At 43.1% G+C, this 19,174-nt stretch overlaps 1 protein-coding gene across 2 annotated transcripts in view; it reads right to left on the bottom strand.

Moving 5' to 3' along the window:
• Positions 1-403: 403 nt before the first annotated feature.
• The window catches only part of LOC135484544 (uncharacterized), a 34,848-nt gene continuing 16,077 nt past the window's right edge, over positions 404-19,174 (bottom strand). The window contains exons 17-45 of one of the 2 annotated variants that reach the window (XM_064766128.1): positions 18,971-19,132; positions 18,325-18,488; positions 17,408-17,747; positions 16,907-17,032; positions 16,080-16,415; positions 15,551-15,871; positions 15,075-15,248; positions 14,426-14,580; positions 13,696-14,035; positions 13,126-13,251; positions 12,544-12,891; positions 11,458-11,952; positions 10,873-11,018; positions 10,256-10,556; positions 9,350-9,793; positions 8,482-8,970; positions 7,973-8,137; positions 7,272-7,607; positions 6,618-6,947; positions 6,131-6,357; positions 5,625-5,715; positions 5,154-5,347; positions 4,681-4,846; positions 3,750-4,256; positions 3,115-3,286; positions 2,613-2,789; positions 1,914-2,264; positions 1,479-1,702; positions 404-1,225 (exon numbers count right to left, since the gene is read on the bottom strand). In XM_064766128.1, the coding sequence (XP_064622198.1) occupies positions 1,125-1,225; positions 1,479-1,702; positions 1,914-2,264; positions 2,613-2,789; positions 3,115-3,286; positions 3,750-4,256; positions 4,681-4,846; positions 5,154-5,347; positions 5,625-5,715; positions 6,131-6,357; positions 6,618-6,947; positions 7,272-7,607; positions 7,973-8,137; positions 8,482-8,970; positions 9,350-9,793; positions 10,256-10,556; positions 10,873-11,018; positions 11,458-11,952; positions 12,544-12,891; positions 13,126-13,251; positions 13,696-14,035; positions 14,426-14,580; positions 15,075-15,248; positions 15,551-15,871; positions 16,080-16,415; positions 16,907-17,032; positions 17,408-17,747; positions 18,325-18,488; positions 18,971-19,132 (7,508 nt within the window). In that variant the 3' untranslated portion in view covers positions 404-1,124. Of the gene's footprint in view, positions 1,226-1,468; positions 1,703-1,913; positions 2,265-2,612; positions 2,790-3,114; positions 3,287-3,749; positions 4,257-4,680; positions 4,847-5,153; positions 5,348-5,624; positions 5,716-6,130; positions 6,358-6,617; positions 6,948-7,271; positions 7,608-7,972; positions 8,138-8,481; positions 8,971-9,349; positions 9,794-10,255; positions 10,557-10,872; positions 11,019-11,457; positions 11,953-12,543; positions 12,892-13,125; positions 13,252-13,695; positions 14,036-14,425; positions 14,581-15,074; positions 15,249-15,550; positions 15,872-16,079; positions 16,416-16,906; positions 17,033-17,407; positions 17,748-18,324; positions 18,489-18,970; positions 19,133-19,174 lie in introns of both variants that reach the window. The other variant, XM_064766129.1, reaches the window with a different exon arrangement.

Consider the following 19,174-nt stretch of genomic DNA (forward strand, 5'->3'; position numbering starts at 1 on the left):
CTTTGCTCCCTTGGTTCGGCCCTCATTTGTCCATGCGAATTTTTACAAAGGCGCATCCAACTCTAACGATGTATATCCATATTGTCAAACGGATTGTCGTTTCGTATGGATATTACCAGTTTCTAGTTTTAATAACGGGTGATTTTGATTCTCATCTTGCCAACGCCAATGGAAAGTGGCGTCATCTGCGAAAATATAATGGAATCACGCGCAGTTGCTTGCAGCGTTCCAGAAATCGATAATGCAAGGTAGCCTGGGTGACGGTTTTGCTAGTAAATACTGCTTTGTGCATGAGTGGCCGTTACCTTACGTGGCAGGAAATACCAAAATAAATTTATCGATACACTGTAATGTCAAAAATATAAGTAACAAAAGAAAATAGAAAAATAAGAACAAGACGACATTTGCTTATATACAATCAGTGTTTTTATGTCAACACCGTAACCTTTAATAAAATGTAAATGAATATCAACAAAATACAGATTCGAATGATTCTTGAGTACATGCTGGTACTGGTGTTTGAATATCTCATATATTTGATTTGTGAGATAACTTACAAATGGAGGTTTTACCTAACGTGTTTTTTAATCTACATAAATAAATCGAGCATGACAGTCGGCATCACTGAGAAGGATTGAATTTACAAATATATACATTTGTAGTGCTCTAGCTTGCATGTCACTTGTCTCAGTGTGATCAGCCCCCTTGGTCCCCGAACTGGTTGTAAATCAAACTGGATTTTCAATTTGTACACTTCATTCAGACCATCTTGATGACGAGACAGAGCTTTTTAACAGTTGTTTGATGTGCTATACCTAAAAGCGATTCATGTACGGAAGGGTGCCAACTCATGGTGGAAATATTTGGATTAAGCTTGGGCGTTTATCATATAACCTACAAAATGTTAACATATTTTATGCTGTTTACCAAGAAGCCATCAATCGTTTCCCTGTTTTTTATCACATTTTCCAATTACTTTGAGATTTACCTCTACCTGATAATAATATAAGCGCACTGCAAGCAGTGCCAGATTGGCAGCGTCTCCGGTAATTGCGCATTTGGTGTATTTTACCACAGGTCTCACGATGGTAAAATTGCATAAACTATATTTGATTAAAAAACAGCTAAGAATAGTCCAGCTTTGCTTTCCGGAGTTGTGATTGCTCTCTCATGCTTAAATTCTTCCGATTTGCTTCCTTGTACAAATCGTTTGGAGGATCAATATCTGAAGAAAACAATGGGAAAAATCAGACCAAAGCTTCATTTAAAGACTATCGGAATCTAGGGTCACAGCTCCGCCTTTCAGGGGCTCTTTCATCCCATTGAGTACGAGGAGATTATTGCAGATGTTGGAAGCAATGATGTCGTCTTGGTTAGGACAGTGGGCTTGCAACCTGAGAGTACTGTGTGTGATTCCCGGCTGAACCACAAATGATCAAGCACGAAGTTAACTAGACTCCCTACTTACTAGTACATACCCTGCTGATGGGATCTGTAAGCATTAGTAGAGTCCTTCAATGCCTTCGACTTGTCCATTTTTTGCAGCGGAATCGACCTGTTGCTCCTAGTATCGAACTTGACATGTGAGGCAGTTGCTATTGAATCGACTGACTCTGCCGTCAGTTCTCTTCTCGGGGGCTGTGGGGAGGGTGCCACCTTATGCCTCCTTTGGTAAGGTCGGGAGGGAGAGTCGAGTCTTTGACTGCCAAAATAACAACATCCAATTAAAATGCCCGTCGTACACGATCGAAAAGTTATATTACTTTGCTTTTTAGTTCACCAGGCAGAACTGTTACGATAGTCCTACAAGTAGTCAACTTTTTCTCCCCAACTTTTCCTTTAGATAAATTTTGTCTTTGTTTAGCAAGCAATCCTTAATGATTCCACTTAATAATGAAATATCACATGCTTACCGTTTATAGTTTTTCAGTGGGCACGCCTTTCTGGTTATGCACACAACTGTCACTAGAAGGACTGCAAGTGCCGCGAACATGCACACTCCGATAATCGCTTGACCTGCGATCGTATCCAGCATCCAGTTGAAATTATTAGGTGCATCTCCGTATCTGATGATGGAGGTGACACCGTGAGCCGACAGGATTGTACTCGCCGTCACAGAGCTTGCTGGCGTCTTTAACTTGTCCGTTGTATACGCCCCAATGGTGTCAGTGGCACTGATGAACTCTTTCTGCTTACCGATGTTGCCTAGGCTATCGGTGGAGGCATCCTTCAAGAAGTAGATGGCCAGGACCTCATTCCCTTTACTGAAATGAAGAAACCGACCTTATCTTACAGAATGTTGTGCAAGACACTTTCACTGTTGTTCACTTGATGAATTACAGGACGTTAGGAGTCCATTGACTTTGTTATTTTTATGCAGGGGCAGCAAGTACACATACAGATGCGGCTGAGATATAACCTTACTGAGGGTGGACATTTTCCTGCTCGATTGAAATACTTCACCCAAAACTGCCTATGTGTAGATAAGCCAAGTTACCCAATTATCAAGAATTAATGAAGACTAGTTTTTTTTATCAATTCTTGCTTTAAAGCTTAACTTATTTCTGAGTAAAAGCGTATTTCTAAAGATTTCTCTGCTTCATGATACAAACCTATTCGTAGTTCTACTGTGTAGTTTTGCCACGCATCCAGGCGCACAGAGCTTGCTGGCACCGGCCAGGAAGTCGTCGAGGTTTGCCTTGGTATCGTAGAAGGTCTTTGGTTTGGATGTGGTCCAGTTGGTTACTATCTCCCAACCATAGTAGGTGTCCACCCGGACAACGTGTGTTCTAAAATGAATGGTGAAAATAATGAGAGCTGTAAAAACTACCTCAAAGTATATCGACGCGTCTATGAACAATACTGTGCAAGCGTTTAGGTTAGTAATGATTACAGTACTCGAAGTAAAGTCGGTGTGGTTGCCCTGGTATCACTGAAGTATGTTGTACGTATTATGTTGTGGTACGACAATGAAAAAATGCTATTACACTGTGAAAGTTTCTCATACTCCGTAGTTAAGCCCTTTTATTGCAGTCAGTAGCTAGAATCTGATCCACTAATAAAAGGTGACCGGCCGGGAAGGGGGGTTGTACAAACACTCAGCGTGACACTCACAATGAAGTCTCTTGTTTTACTGGATCGTTGTCCTTGCATTCTACCAGAAGGACATACTCGTGGTGTGGTGTTAAAGGCGTTATTGCAGAAGCGACTACACCGGTGGTCGAGTCCACTATGAAGTTATCCTTCAACTGGTCTTCGAGCCAACCGTAACTTGGTACGTTGAAAGCTGAAATAGAAAAGTATTCAGTGGAAGAATGGTACCGATACAGCTTCAGAGTCAATAAGATCGCAGCTGTCACAAATGAATCTATCAACTCGATGAGGGAATCAAGAGACACAAGAGATTGAAGTTCAGTTGGTCTCTTGCGCTCTGTGCCAACTCAACAATATGGCCTCCTATTCCCACACCGGTCACCTAAGAGAGGTGTTTCTCTTTTGAGGTTCATTAGCTTGCGAATTTCTGTTTGTATCACAGCAACTGGTCTTGAAGTTTAGTCATGTTACTATTGTTGTCCCCTGAAATGCCACTGTTACAATGACAATGTTGGACTGTAATAGTTTCCCTGTGTCACGCCCTCCAATTTCAATAGCGTAAAATACATTAGTACGTATCTTTAGAGAACATCAAAATCCCTGCGTCTGGGGTCGTGACAATAATGCACATGTTACTATGAATCATATCTATTTACCTACATCCTTGTCAGTGCATGACACAGAACCAAGCACGTGACCTTTTGTGTCATTGTACATCATCTCAAAGTTATACAGCTCCTGAGTGAAGGTCGGCTTGTTGTCATTGACATTGTTGACAGTCACTGTCACAGTAGATGTATCCGTACCCCCTCCACCATCTCTAACAACGACTTGAAAGGTCACGACGTTGCTTGTCATGCTCTCCCGATCTTTCGGACTCTGTACTTTCAGGACTGCTTTGTCTGCGCCTGCGATCTTGGTCAGCTTGAAGTTATTCTCAACATTGTTGGCACCCGCGAGGACTTCGAAGGATAGAACTCCGTTATTTCCAATGTCCGTGTCGGTCGCCTCGACAGTTAGGATACTGGTGTCTGTAGGGTCATCCTCGTTAATCGTGCCTTTGTACGGCTCCTTGACAAACACAGGGTTCTCATTTACATCTAGGATGTTGACAGTTAGAGCAAAGTTGCATTTGGCGCCCTTCGAATCGGTGGCGGTAAATGCTGAAATATGAATTGGTATGTTGATGTAGACAACTTGCCAATTAAATAGCTTAGTTTGGGATACAACGGCGTATGTGATGTACAAGGACACCCAGATAGCGAACAAGCAGATTCTGCTGACATCCAGAGAAGTAATGCAATGGAATGGGTTATACCTTCAGTTTCGCCTTTTTTATTTGTCTACCACTCCTGTCGGTCTAAGTGCTAATAGGAGTTATTACCTCAAGTGAAGCAGTCCTTCACAAACAACTTATGCTTCTCACTAAGAGGGAAATTTCGCTGCCATGGCATCAGCATTAGGTTGTCAATTTCTCGTCTCATTCGATTGCCATGGCGGTTTTAGCTGGATGATTTTGGTTCTTTACGCGGGTGTTTGTATTGTTCAATGGAAATATGCCCCAATTTCTTAAAACGAACTACTCACCTCCAATGATAGGGCTGTAAAGTGTTTCATAATTGAGATTGGTGACAGACACGATTCCAGCTGTGTTGATTGTAAAGTGAGCCTGCTGTGTGGTGGTTGTGACCTTGGCGTAAGTCACAGTGTCGCCGGCATCTTGGTCTGTCATGGTAAACAACTTCCCAGGAGCCTGAAAAAGGGAGAGATACATTGGTATTGAGAAACCAAATGTCTTGCTACAAGAATTATCAATCCAGCTCTGCCAAATGTGTAAAACGAAGTGGACATGACGGGGGTGCCTTCTGGTACCTATTACGCAAAGTATTCCAAGATGTGCATGATAAGAAGAGCGATGTGTATGGAAAAGGATGCTCTCTATAAGAAATGGGCAGCGAATGGTGCTATGATGTGCTTGCTCAGTAAACAAAGGGAACATGTATGGAAAAGTGTCAATTGGACGAGTTGATAGAGATCACATATCACCAAATGATACTTACGTAATTGCCCTCTGGGGCTGAGACCTCAAGAGCACTGGGCGTACAAACGGGATCGTCATTCTTATCCTCCACGTTCACGGTCAGTGTCTTTGAGGTACAATTGATCGCATAGGCACACACGTTTATCTTCAAGGTGTACACGGGAACAGTCTCAAAATCCAGCCTTGGGTTGACCACGGAATGGACCTTTCCCACTGAATTGAAAAGTCAAACACGTTCAGATACCATTGGTACATTAGTGCTGATGCTCTAAAAGCGATATCTGCATGTTAATCAAATCGAATAAAGACACGGTTATACAGGAATCCACCATTGCAGTGAGTGCTCGAGGCAGTAGATGATGCGATTGATATAAGAGAATATTTTTTGTTGGTAACATAGCAGCTCTATACTAAATTTAATGCCCACCGCCACTGCTGTTGGCTTATATTAGTTTTAATAAGAAATGAAGGAAAGGACGTAATGACTTACTTGAGTCAATGGCAAACTGTCCTGGATTAGTGTAAGGGACCTGGTCCAGGCTGTAAGTAAGCGGGCGCCCATCGGGATCCTTAGCAACAACCTAAAATGATTTCAATGTACATTGTACCAATCGATTATTAGTAAAAATTCAATCCACATTTGACATTTCAAGAAAAGTGTGATAATCTAATTTAACCGTTATCTGATTGGCTTTCGAGGGCTTGACGTGATACGAAATTCCTGAGCTGTTCTGATCTAAAAAATCGTGACAGATTTACCGATCACTGGATGGACCAAAAGGCCGTGTCCTTCTTTTGAGTAAGGAATCGGCCATTGAGCCGTGACTTGAGTTTCGAAGTAGTGATGCTTTTTGTGCAATACCGAGCCAAGTAATCCCGCATGTCCATCACTATTTTAAAGTACATAGAGTGACTAATTCAAAAGGTGGTGCTGTGGTAAGTTATCAAGAGTAGTTCAACATGAGAACATGCTAAATACTTATTCGTGATACTCACATCGTACACGTAAGCTAGACGTGCCTGGTCTTCTGGGACACTGACCGCCGCCGGCCAGGTGCTCGCATCAATGATCGGCAAGTCTCCGTAGGTGCTGTTTAGAATCTTGACGGTCAGTACACCAGTCTGTGGGGCCGTGTCGCCGTCGTATACGATAACTGTCACTGTGTATTCACTGACAGTTTCATGGTCGAAATCAGGGTTGGCCTTATATTTGATCACATTTGCTGAAAGTGTCAGAAAGTTCAAATTAATCTACCATAGTTAGAGTTTTGGTAGCAACGAATCAAGTCGTAAATGTTGTCCTCTCATGCACCTCTCTCCAGATGAGCGCCAAAAGTACTGGAACTCCCTTTGACACAAAATGGCCGACTTACAGGTTGGTTGTTTTAAAACAGCTCGAGGGCGAAATCCCTCATCTTTTCAGAAACTGGACAGAACCAAAAAGTCTAATCAAGAAAACATCAAGAAATGCTGAAGCGCTTACTGTCTTCAATAATGATCTTTCCATCATAAGGTTGCACATCGATGTCATATTTGAGAGTGGTTGACTTGTCAGGATCCGTAGCCGTGATAGTGTAGATGGGCGTGTTGTAGGTGTTGGCAACATCCTCACTCAGCGATATAGTCCTGGGGAGGTCTTTGATAGTGGGTTTTTCTGGTATGTCTGAACCTGGCACCACAATCAGGCCGAGTGGGTTGGCAGATAGTGGCGGGGTGCCGTCGTCCGTCACGTGGACGGTCAAGGAATACGTACTCGCTGCTTCGAAGTTAAATCCGGTGCCAGTAAGACTGATCACACCGTCGGAGTAAAGTCCTGATAATAAAGAAAACGTGTTGCAAGTAATTGTCTCACTTGGTGTTGGCAAACGTTCGTAAAACAACCACAGGTGTGACTGTTATAAGAGCTAGCAAAGGGGAAGAAAGCAGAAAATCTTTCCATAGCTGGTCCATTGCTGTTAAGATATAGTAATTGAATTGGCTAAACCCGCCGGTTATTGTGGTCCAGATCACCAACTCGATTGAAAAGTAAGACAGTGATATTCTCCAAAATACTAACTGCTCTTCCGTCATTCGCGATCTCAAATCAAAAGGTCTCAAACCGAGAGAATATATGTTGAAGTTTCGCAGATGTACATACCGGTCTGCACAATTGAAAATGGAGCCCCTGGGTTAACTGATGGATTAATTTCGATGGAGTAGGTCATAGTCTGATGTGGCCTGTCCGGATCATCTACGGTCATCTTATATACAGATGTTGCTGTGTTCTCTGGTATAGCAGGGTTGACGGTATAGGTAGCTGGGTTGAACACCGGGATTTCATTGACGTCCTTGATGTTTACTGTCAGTGTATTCGTAACCGAGTAGAGGGGGTCGGCTGTGCCGTCGTTGACCATGATCAATAATTTGTATTGTTTGGCGGTCGTCTCGTAGTCAAAGACCGCTCCTCCTGCGAGGTTTGTCGTCACAACACCGGCTGAAAGATTGAGCACATCTCCAAATAACTGATAGGTACTCTGTTTTTGTCGATTGCAATCTGCAGCAAGGTACAGGACAAAGCTATAGACCTAATACAGGTGTAATCAGCAGTGTTTATAAGGATGATATAATGTAATACATGATATCGTGGTCTGAATTAACTGCTCAATGTGCTTTCCCGAATTATAAATCGACACCCATAAACATTTTGAATGTTGATGAAGCTTTAACTTCTCTGACACCTCTTGCTTAAAACCCTTAAAGTCAAAAATATCTTATGTTTAGACCTTAATTTAGACCTTAAGCAGAAGGTGTCCATTTCACTAGAATTTGCCGCCAATGTAAGTGGAATAGGTAGCTTACTCGTCTGGACCAAAAAAGGTGCTGCTGCCGGTACTGTGCTATCAAGGCTAAAGGTCAATGTACTGGGCACACCAAGATCTCCTTGGGTTGCAGAAACTGTGAAGATGGATACTCCAGTAGCCGTATTTTCATTCATGTCCACACTTGCATCAAGATTAGTAAATTCTGTTCGGAAAAGAAGGAATAAACAGCTTGATCTTTAAGCAGCTGCTCAGCTTTTCATGAGCAATAGTGCTAACGTATTGGTATCGCCTGGTGAGCTTAAAAGGAGTAGATTCTCAACTCATCATTTCAGTCATAGCCTCCCCAAGCTGAAAGTTGCTAGAAGGGATTCGAACCTCCGCTGTCTTGTGAGTCGGGGGGTTCATTACTCTAATCACTACTGCCGCTCTTGTAGCTTCTTCTGCATTGCGAAGTTGCCCGCTTCCGTATAAATTGTGATTGATTTCAACCATCAAATGGCCAATCTGTATGTAGCAGATGCATTTGCAGAACAATCATTTACCTACCAGGTCTGCAGTTCTTCTTACTCCCTGCCGTCCCAGTTGCAATATTGATATCCAAACACTCCACGTTGTTGGTTTTATTTGCATCAGCGTATTGTGCATTATCTCCCTCTTCTATGAAGATGCACAAGAACTTGACTTTTGAACAGTGTGCAACTGGAATCACCAAATTATCGCCTGTAGGTATAGTAACACTGTTCTTGGTTATGAGCCCTGTCTTGGCCTTCAGGCTCTCTGTGTATTGTGTTGTCACTGATATCTTCGCTATCGCAAGAGTATCTGCTCCACCTAATCCAATATTCACATCGGAGAAGGTCATTTGGAATTTAAAGTTTTTGCTGTTTGCAGGAGTGGTTGGAGGGGTACGTATGTCGTTACCGGGATACGGATCTGCGATATTCTTCCAGGCGATGTCAAAGATGAACGTCCCGGCGGTGCTATCCTTTATCAATTGAGTTTTCGGGTTGTCAGTGAAGGAAGTGATGTCAACGTCTGGAAGTGAAAGGAATTATTGTGAACAGTACTTTCAAGACGAAGTTAAAAGTACAAGCAGTCAAGTTTGCCATTATCCTGTTAGTATTAATATACCTTATTTTTTTGTTGCCACAAACTTCCCATAAGCTGCAAATCGTACTTTAAGCGCAGTTTCAATCTTGATCACCTTTTCTTGGTGTTTGTGGTATCAGCGGTGAAGTCAGGCCTTTGTCATAGAAGGGGGAAAGGCTAACAAAAGTCCGAGTCCCAGTGGTTGGTCTTGTCATTTGTCATAACGGAACATGAACAGCACTTACTCCAAGCAGTGGCTCAATCTGACCACTACCTGTAGTACATGATTTGAACGTTCCGATTCTGTTCTGATTTATCAACCTACCTGGCGCACATACTTTAGTCAATGTAACGTCAATGCATTTCACATTGTTTTTAGTCTCCTTGTCATTGTACAACAGACTATTGTGATGCATTATCGCACACAGGTAGTTGAGTTCCTGGCATTTTGCTTTTTCGATAGCAAGACGAACACTTCCGCCGAGTGACAGTGTGGCTCCTCTACCGAGATTGGCCTTTAAATCCCCAGCTGGTACATAGAAGAATGGAACGGAGGAATTCACGGCGGAGATACTGGTGGCGAGGTCCATGTTTGTAAACTTGATGAATATGTTGTAATTCCAAGTAGAAGCGGCGGCGATGTTAGAAAGTGCTCCATTCGCAATATTCTTTAGGTCTAGCTTGACGGTGAGGTCTTGCCAGACATCTTGGACGTATATCAATGGTAATGGTGTTGTTGCCGTTAAACCCCAGTCAAGAATCGATGGGTCTGAAATGAACAGAAAAACAGCATTGGTGACCCCTTATTCCGCTGACCGGGAGGTAGACGGTTTTCGGAACAGTTGCCTAGTGGTGGTTTGTTCTGATGATCGGTTGGTTAGTAAGATAACTATACCTCTATCATCTTTTTTAGATGTTGAGTCCAGATCAGAGCACGTGAGCTTTAGACAATATTTAGTCAATATGAACTGCATGAGGAAACGTGGCTACCCGGCGGAAACTACCCTGTCAAAGAGACTTGCCTCTCTATCACAAAAGTATCGGGACAGACCGGACCAGATTCGAACCTGAGCCGGGACCTCAAGGGTAACAGGCGCTGATGCTTCCATTTCGCCACTTTGACAACTGCTATCATAGCACGTGCTACAACAAGGTGGCCTGAGCCAAGTCTTAAACTAAATTTTGAAAATGACGTAGTCAATTTACATAATTTGCAAATAATTTCAAGTACCTGGTGTACATCCTTTTTTAGCAAGTATGCCCACACATACTATATTGTTAGTGTGATTAGAATCCACATAGGCTGCACCCGTTCCTGTCGAAAGGAAGGCACAGAGATATTGTACTTTCGGACATTTCACAGCCGTTAGTGTAATTTGTGCCTGTCCCGTTGTAATCGTATGGCTTCCGCCCCCGGCAAGGAGAGCACGGAGCTCAGCATCAGATATGGTGGTGGAGACCTTGGCAAGACCGAGCGTGTCCTTGAGCGGGCCAACATTTTCAATGTCAACATCGGAAAGCTGAAGTTCGAACTGCAAAACAAAAGGCAAAGTTCATTCATCGATGACTTCATGAGCTGCAGACAGGGCCAGTCTCCACGTAGAAAAACGCGAATTTTTCACTTGTGTTGGGTTTATAGTTTCGAGAGAAGTCGTTGGCTGGGCAACATGCTATCTGGCTGCCAAGGCCTCAGAAAGCTGCAATTATGGAAGTTAACTATAGGAGAATCTACTGTCAAACTTATGGAAGATTTTGATCAATGATTTTGACTTAATCGGGTCTTCGTTCTGCATGACAAATGTACACGAATGTCTTGGAAGTGACGCATGTCTTCACTCTTAAGCCTACCTTGTAATTGTAATTTGGTGATGTGGCAGCAAGTATGCTGTCTTTCGCGTCGGTGGCTTTATTTTCAATCTGCACGGTAAAGTCCACGAGGGTAGTTGAATCAACAGCTAAATTGGTGTTAAGTGCGAGATTCTTGGGTGAGGGATCTGAAATGGAGAGCAAGTGACTGTGGTTGATGTTATTCAACGAAAATATCTTACCAAAAAAAATCAGTTTTACTTTTGATAACTTTATAATCTGATATTAGTGAGGCTCTTCCTCTATTGATAGGTATCTAGCGGGCAGTTCTCCAATCTGGAGATCACTACTTCGATCTTGTATTGGATTGGGTGAAAAACTGAGATGCACACAAAATGTAAAACAAAATGTTGATTAGTTCGTCTCAATTTCTGTGCCGTGGCTAATCATGTGTCCTGGGGTAAAATAATGAATTCCTCATCACTTTCCTCAAGCTAAATTGGCGGGAAGTCAAGGCAATATTGCCTTATGATTGGTTTGATTCCAGAGACTATACCGTTGAAGCTGAATAGCCGTGTTCTGATTGGCCAATAAGATACACTGGTGGGAGTAGTGGATAAACTTTACCTGGTGCACAAGTCCGTACTCCGGCCAGAGTTAAACATCTCGTGTTTGGACCTACAGTAGTCGATGGCAGTGTGTCATTCGGTTCTGTGTAGGACGCTTCGCCAGGAACTTCGAGTATTTTCATGCAGATGAAATTCGCCTTATGACAATCCGCGTCAGTCAGTGCGGAGTAGGCCAAGGTGCCTGAAATTGCAGTGGTAGCTCCGCTTGGACCAACCCCGGGCAGTGCCATTCTTAAATTGGCGTCGTTGGTCACAGTCATAATGTTCGCTGTGCCGATTTCGTTTGCTGCTGTGGTAGGTTGAGCTATATCACTGTAGAATGATGTCAAAGCGAAGTTTTTCTTCGGTGATGTCACTGCCGCGATATCAAAGCCTTGGCCGCCTGTCCCTCTATTCCTCACGTTTACAGCAAAGGAGGTTATGGTCTTGCCATTAGGACCGACTAGGGGATCGGAAGCTGTGGGGAGGTCACTAAACGAAACTATTTCAACGTCTGGAATGAATATAAAACGACGAACAAAATGATAGGGTTTGAGAGTGTACTGTACGTTGTATCAATGACTCCTCTCCACCTCTCACTATGCTGGCCGGAGTCGGTATGACTGGCGCTCAGCAGGGTTGGACGTTTCTCGTACACAAATGAGAACTCGGCAACCCTCATCAGCTAATATTCGCTTCGTCAACGTTTAAGGCCAGTCTACATTATGGACATGTAATCTAACACGCGCATTATTTAGATATGAATTGTGTCTCGCCTTGAAAACATTCCTGGGGAATTTCTATTAAACTTTGTTGAGATGATGGACGACTTTTGTTTGGGAAATAAATCTTTATCCTTGAACTGTATATAGAAACTATTAACTTATTGCTGGTTTGCCTCCTGAGGGTGCCCTCCCACCTCACTGAAGGTGGTTTCTTTTCTTTAGGGGTGAGGACGTGCGGAGATGGTAGTGTACACTTAAGCGCACGTTTGTCTGTTGCCGCATTCTGTTATCAAAAGAATAAACTGTTCGAACAATAAGTTTCAGCACTTCTAAATACAGTTTCTTATAAAAAAGGAAGAAATTATTGAACAGGTTCTTACCTATTCCACACGATACCTGGTTCCTGATATCCTTACATAGCCAGTTATTCAAAAGCCTTGTGCTGTCCTCTATGTATTCGGTTGCATTTGGCATGGAGTTCGCACAAATATATCGAATAGCAGCGCAAATCGCAGCAGAATTTGGAATTTTAACCTTGACAGTGCCTTTGAGAGTGAGGCTCTGTCGAGCGTTGAGACCAAGTCGGACGTCAGCTGCTGGTACCACGTCCACGACGCCCGTATTCTCAAAGGTCGGCGGGCCCGTCACGGTGTTTGAGGCCTCACCGCTTACCCGGTAATCGGAATTTGAAAACACGAACTTTAGATGAAAGTTTTCGTTGGTGGTGACTGTAAATATGAAAAGGTGAACAATCATGCAATATTTTAATGTGATCTAATGTATTAGCTGGGTGAAACAACCGCACTAAACTTATAGTCAGCAATTGTACAGAAGATTTATACTGAGGTATTAATTATTTGTGACTTGCGTGGAATGAAGAATGATTGAGAAGTTGGTGGAAACTGCGTTGGATCCCTGATTATTGGTTTAAGTTCGGCACTGGGCGAGGTTCATAACCTTACCCGTTTGTGTAGCAATATCTGTGTTTGCATCGTTATTTCTCAGGGTAACATCAAATTGTAGAGTCGTATCAACATTCATCAGCATAACCGCATTGTTAGCTTCGTTTAATGCAGTCATTTCGATATCTGGAAGACAGAAGCGAAGATCTGTTTTTAAACTAGTCATAAATCATTGGTATAAAGTCTTCTTAGATCAAGCCAAAATAGTTGGTATCAATTTCGTTCAACACAGATTCCGACCAGCGGTTTTGTTGATATTGCACATCTTAGATTTTGATAATAGTTATTCAGAATTGGGCAACACTCAATGGTAGGTTAGTTGCTTTCTGCATGTAACTCGTGTATCATTTTATTAATGTTCTTCCTTTTGTATCACACATTTTCATAGAACTTAAGTCTTGGCCCCGTTGGACAATTGGCATTAGTGCTAACGCTCGTTATGTGATGGAATTATTAGTGAATAAGATAACGATAGGCGTTTGTTAAAGCCAGCGTTAGCGGCCGCGTTTGTGCTGATTGAGCAACTGGATCCTGGTGATTCGGTCTCAACATGTACGAAGAATATCTCACCGGGATGACAAACTTTCGACCCAGTCGTGGCAAAAGTTGCGCATGCTGTATTCAGCCTGAAGTCGCTTGGAGAGGCTTCGGTAGAGGCGTCAATGTAACGGGCATTTGAACTTGTGGACAGAATTGCGCAGAGGAACTTGACAGACGAACATGCAGCCTCGGACAGTATGACTGTTGCATTTATTCTGGTGCCGGTGATTCCATAGTTTACTGTTGCACCAGCGGCAATCGCTCGTTGGTTCTCAGCAGTGTTTATTGATGAACTGAAGCGGCCAGTGGGTACTCCACTGCCGCAGGTCTGCTGTACTTCAAGGTTCACATCGCAAAATTGCAGCTCGAACTGAAACAGAATATATCATGATCCTTTTACTATACTTTAAAGTAATCAGTCTGCACGGAACCTCCCTCATTCCTTCATTGCTAATGGCTGTGCAATCCGCAACTACATTGATAATTCGGACACTCGTACTCGACGTGTGTTGATCTTGCATACAAGTATCTAACAGACTTCATCAGATAAAGATGATTTCGTTTTTTACATGCGAGTTCAGTTCAGTCCAGAGGCAAAAGCCACCACCAGACCACTGTCCAATCAGTTCCTGGTCGAAAGTAGCTGCCACTGTCCAATCTGCGTTAAAGTAATCGTCAGGCCCATTTCCTTATGCGTCTACTGCTCTAGTGAAGCCCCTTGTAAACTTGACTCGCGATAAGTGATACATCCAATATTTACCTTAAAGTTGGTGAACCCGCCACTCAGTACACCCGGTACACCATTATTTGCCCCCGTTGCCGCGTTTTCGACATCAAGAGAATACTCGATGGTTGTTGCTGAATTGACCGTCAGGGGAGTACCAGCCTGAATAACAAGGTTCGTTGGCTTTGGATCTGTAAGAAATAGGATGCTTGTGAGTGCTGGTAGGCCATAACTAAGGTATGTTGCCACTAACGATGAACGGGAAACCACAGGCGATAGATTAATTTCGATGAAAATAATTGGCCCGACAATAAACTAAATTCAAGGCCTACTAAGGGTTGAAGCGGCAAACCTCTTGAAGTAGGTCCATGCCTTTAACACAATGAAAAACATTCCAAAAGAAAGGTTCTCGGTCAAAGGTTTATGTCTGGCACCAAGCTCATTTTTGGCAGCTCAGCGAGGACCAGTGGAAGATGCTTTGATGTCGCAAATATACATGTACATCTTAAAACTCTTAGTATAGTAAGGCCTTAAATCGTTATCTGATCATTAATTGATTCAAGTTGATATATTAACTTGAATCAATTAATGATCTGGTATACCTTTGTGTGTTGGGGTATGCGTTAGTTTTATCTCAAATGTTAGGAAACGTAACGGATGTCACGAAGGAATAAGATAATCCTACCTGGCCTGCACGTCATTATAATTTGAAAGCATTTGAAGTTGCTCGCTTTAGTTGCATCCTGTTCGACAAAAGTTCCACCATTTGCTCTGTTATCAAGGGCAACGTAGATACAAGCGCGCGGGGTAGTCAAGGAGAGACAGTTCGCCTTGGAGAGTGGAGGGTAGGTGATGGTGCCTGAAAGTTGATACAGAATAGAAATGGTCAAGAAGCCGACCAAATTGGTCAGTTGTTGAACGTCTACCGATCCTTCTTAAAGCTCCTTTATCGGAAGATGTCAAAGATCATGTGAACGAAGTCCCTTCGGCCGTTATGACCAGTTTACATGTATATTCAATCAGTAAGTTTGGTTCCTGGTATTGCCAGTTAACCTGAAAGCACAAACAAGCGTTTATCTAGATGATTAAGATAGTTCATTTCGCGACCACCAAACTCATTGTTTGTTATTTTCGGGAGTGATTCTTAATAACCAAACCTACCAGTCAATATCGTGGTAGCACCAGTAGTGCCAACAGCGGGCATTGCTCTCCTCAATTCTGACGCCGTCAGACTGATTGTGAAGGCTCCATATAATGCGGTATTTGCGGCTGTGGGTGCAGCATCGGTCTTGGAATAATAACCCGTCAATGCATAATTGACATCACTAGGCCCCGCCGCCTGCCTTATATCGTTAGAAGGCGTAACTGCAGCCTTATTCCGCAGGGTGAGTGAGAGGGGCTGGGAGGCCATGCCGGCTGTTCCGATCATTGGGCCCAGGTCTCCCAGGTCAGGGTATTTCGAGAAGGCAACTACCTCGATGTCTAGAGTAGTTAAATAGAAACATCAAATAGAAGATCAGAAACAAAACCACCGGTGTATTTAACTATTTGCTGTAAAAACAACGTTCAAACCACCAACATCAAGGTTAGAGGGCACCAAGGTCACCATCAAGGTGAAACTCAAATGTAAGACATGAGACTTCTAACAAGTCTAACATAGACTCAGGTAATGATGTAGTTGAAAACGTACCTGGTTCGCAGGTTCTCATGGCGTTAATGTTTGCACATATATAGTTATTGGTTGTGTCTGCATCTACGTACGGAGGTGAACCCGTCGGAGCAATCTCGATACACAAGTAGTTAATTTTCGCACATTCAGTGGTGTTCAAGCCGAACTTGAACTTCCCACTTATTGTCAGAGATTGGCCTCCTTTGAGCCCATACTTGACGACATCGGTAATTAGGAGTTCAACATTGGTGGTTGGTTCAAAAACGGTCACCCCCAGCGGGTTGAGAGAAGCCGACGTAACCGCACGCAAATCCCTGTCCGACTGGTAGATCTTGATGTGGAAATTCTCATCTGGAGCTGTTAAATAGATAAGTTTGGAATCAGTTGCCATACTTTCATTTCCACCCAGTGAGCATGTTAGTCAAGTCGTTCACTTTATCTTGGCGTCAAATATTTCACTCAGTACACTTTGTGAACGCCAATTAACTTGTTTTAACAACTGGACATGGAAATAAATGGGAAGTGATGTCATCTTCTGTATATCGACATACACTGTATTTGTTGCCGTTCATTAAAGGGTATTAATTTTTCAACATGTTTCGTGCAAACATTCGTAGTCTAAAAGGGCAAACTTCCAAACTTTAAGATGTCTCGAATACTGGATTCCAGCAAGTACGAAGTCAAGTTTTCCTTCGCCTTCTTCGTGGTGCACAATCAAACTTGACACCAGATATTGGTGATCTGTTTTAGCGTTCATCATTATTGTTTCAAAACGTATCCATTATAACTTTATTGGACCTGGATGGAACTGACAACGTCCCAACATGACTGCAAACCTCATGACTTACTTGTTACTGCTGCAATATCTTTAGACCGTATGTTCTTGAACGTTACGCTGAAGGACACGTCTGCTTCGATCGGAGCCATGGGGAAAACGCCACCTGATGGAAACGTCAGGGCCGTAACATCAACATCTGAAAAATGGAGACAGCGTTTAGAATAGAATCTCAAGAAAGTGGGAAGGCAGTCAGTATGAATGTGGAACACATGAAGCGCACTCTGTCACTAACTTGGTGAATTTACTCAGTTTGTAGTGTGACGCATGTGACCATCGCTGGAAAGTGCTGGTAGACGATTGTGCCATGCATTTGTCTCAATAAGAAAAGTACTAGCCATGTGTAAGTAAGATATAAATCAAAGGCAGTAATTTTAATGTGAGGGATTTAATACGTGCCATTACAACGCACCTCGATAGCTTTTCAAAGATTTTGTTCAGCATACTACTCGTACTTCGGTCATCATACATGAGCTAAATCTTTCTAATCTAGAAGGGCCGAGCTGCTTCTTACCTGGGTTGCACTCCAATCGATCGGTAATTAGTATGCATGTTGTGTTCAAGGTCATATTCCCCGGGTTTGTTTCCGTGGAGAGATCAACATAACGGGCATCTTTACTTGCATAAAGCAACGCACAGAAGTATTTCACCTTGGCACATGTCGCTTCTGGTATGGTCACTTGAGCTGTTCCCCGTTTACCAACGGTTCCGCCAAGAGTTTTTGCAGCTCCAGGTCCCGCTACAAGGTTTACTTGATTGTCTGCAGTGTTTGGAAACACGGTCGATATGGCGCCAAGATTGAGCGTGTCCAGGGATGTAATGGACAAATCCACATCAGAAAACATGATGTGAACCTGCAATACGGACATAAAGAATTGTTTATGACAGCAGCGTAAGCCTATGAACATATTTACAGTGTTCATAATTTAGGGACGCCTTCACCCGTGCAGAAAATATTTGCATTTATAGTTGCATTTTCATGGCATAGATAAGTTTAATGAATGCACCTAAAGCAAAAATTAGACTACCAATCTCTTGTCTTTTTATTTCGATTCAGTGTTAACCTAAAATGGTTAACAGCCGAGGCTGTACTGATTCTGAAAATCTTCTCCATTCGCTTTGTTGCCATATATGTTTCCGTAACTACGGTTAGGTGCCAAGTGGCGTAACTGGTCTCCAGTCTCGGTCTTCTACAGAAACAGTCCATTAGAGACTACGCTCTCCTTTGTGCTATGGTATTCTGTTTTCTCTTGCTCATGGCACACTGCATTTCCCAGGTTTATCGGGTTTGACCTCTAATTTTAATGGAGGTGGGGGTCCAAGTCCAATGTCCAATGTCACAAGAGCTGTAGCAGAGTCAACGTTCGAGCTGTGAGATTGACATCTTAGCCAGTAGACGGCCACAGTGCCTGAAGGAGTCACTACACCTACTATAAAATGTGTCAGTGATCCAGTCACGGTAGGGATGTCGTTTTTAGGTGCTGTGGCTGCCTCATTCCTCACGTCCACTGAAAACTCAATGGCCGTCAAAGTGTCGGGGATGATTTTGTTTGCTGCGGTTGGCGTTAACAGCTGAAGGTTGTCAGGCTTCGGATCTGTGGATTCGAAATCAAAATATAACGCTCATGCCGAAATTCTTGACAAACACATAAACAACACAGAGGCAAACAAATAGTAGACAAGACAGGATGGCAGTGGCAGAAACCAATGCAAAGGCAGGAATTTCTTGGCCAATGGTGACTGCCCCGTCATGTTTGAGAGGAGAGAAAGTATTGGATAGACGGCTCAAAGGGTATCCATGCTTCTGGAACATTCCAGGGCTTTCCAGGTATAGCAGTCCCGGACTCGTTGGGAAAGAGGATTTGTTCAGCATTCTTTACGATCCTGATGGCCGGGGGTGGTTATGGCATCGGCCTTGGGAATTACACATGGTCAAAGGTTCGATAGTTCAGTCCAATGCGGCCGGTTGGTTGAAACGAGACACTCCAAAAGTTACACCGGTATCAAATATATGAACAGACCTTATATGTTTTCCGGTACGCTGTATTCCATTGGAATCTAAATGCCGAATACTTACCAGGGCGACATGTGACTGTGACCACCGAACAGAGGTAATCATCTGAGGTATCCTTGTCCACGAATGTCCCGCCTTTTGCACGATTATCCGGAGATACGTGGATACAGGCGTACAAAGGGTTGATACAGTCGGCCAGTAATAGTTTAGGGTAGTCGATGGTGCCTGGGAGAAAGAAATAAGCTCAGTATTATAACCGACTTCTCT

The sequence above is a fragment of the Lineus longissimus genome, chromosome 3 (genome assembly GCF_910592395.1).
Source record: "Lineus longissimus chromosome 3, tnLinLong1.2, whole genome shotgun sequence".
In the NCBI taxonomy this organism is placed as follows: domain Eukaryota; kingdom Metazoa; phylum Nemertea; class Pilidiophora; order Heteronemertea; family Lineidae; genus Lineus; species Lineus longissimus.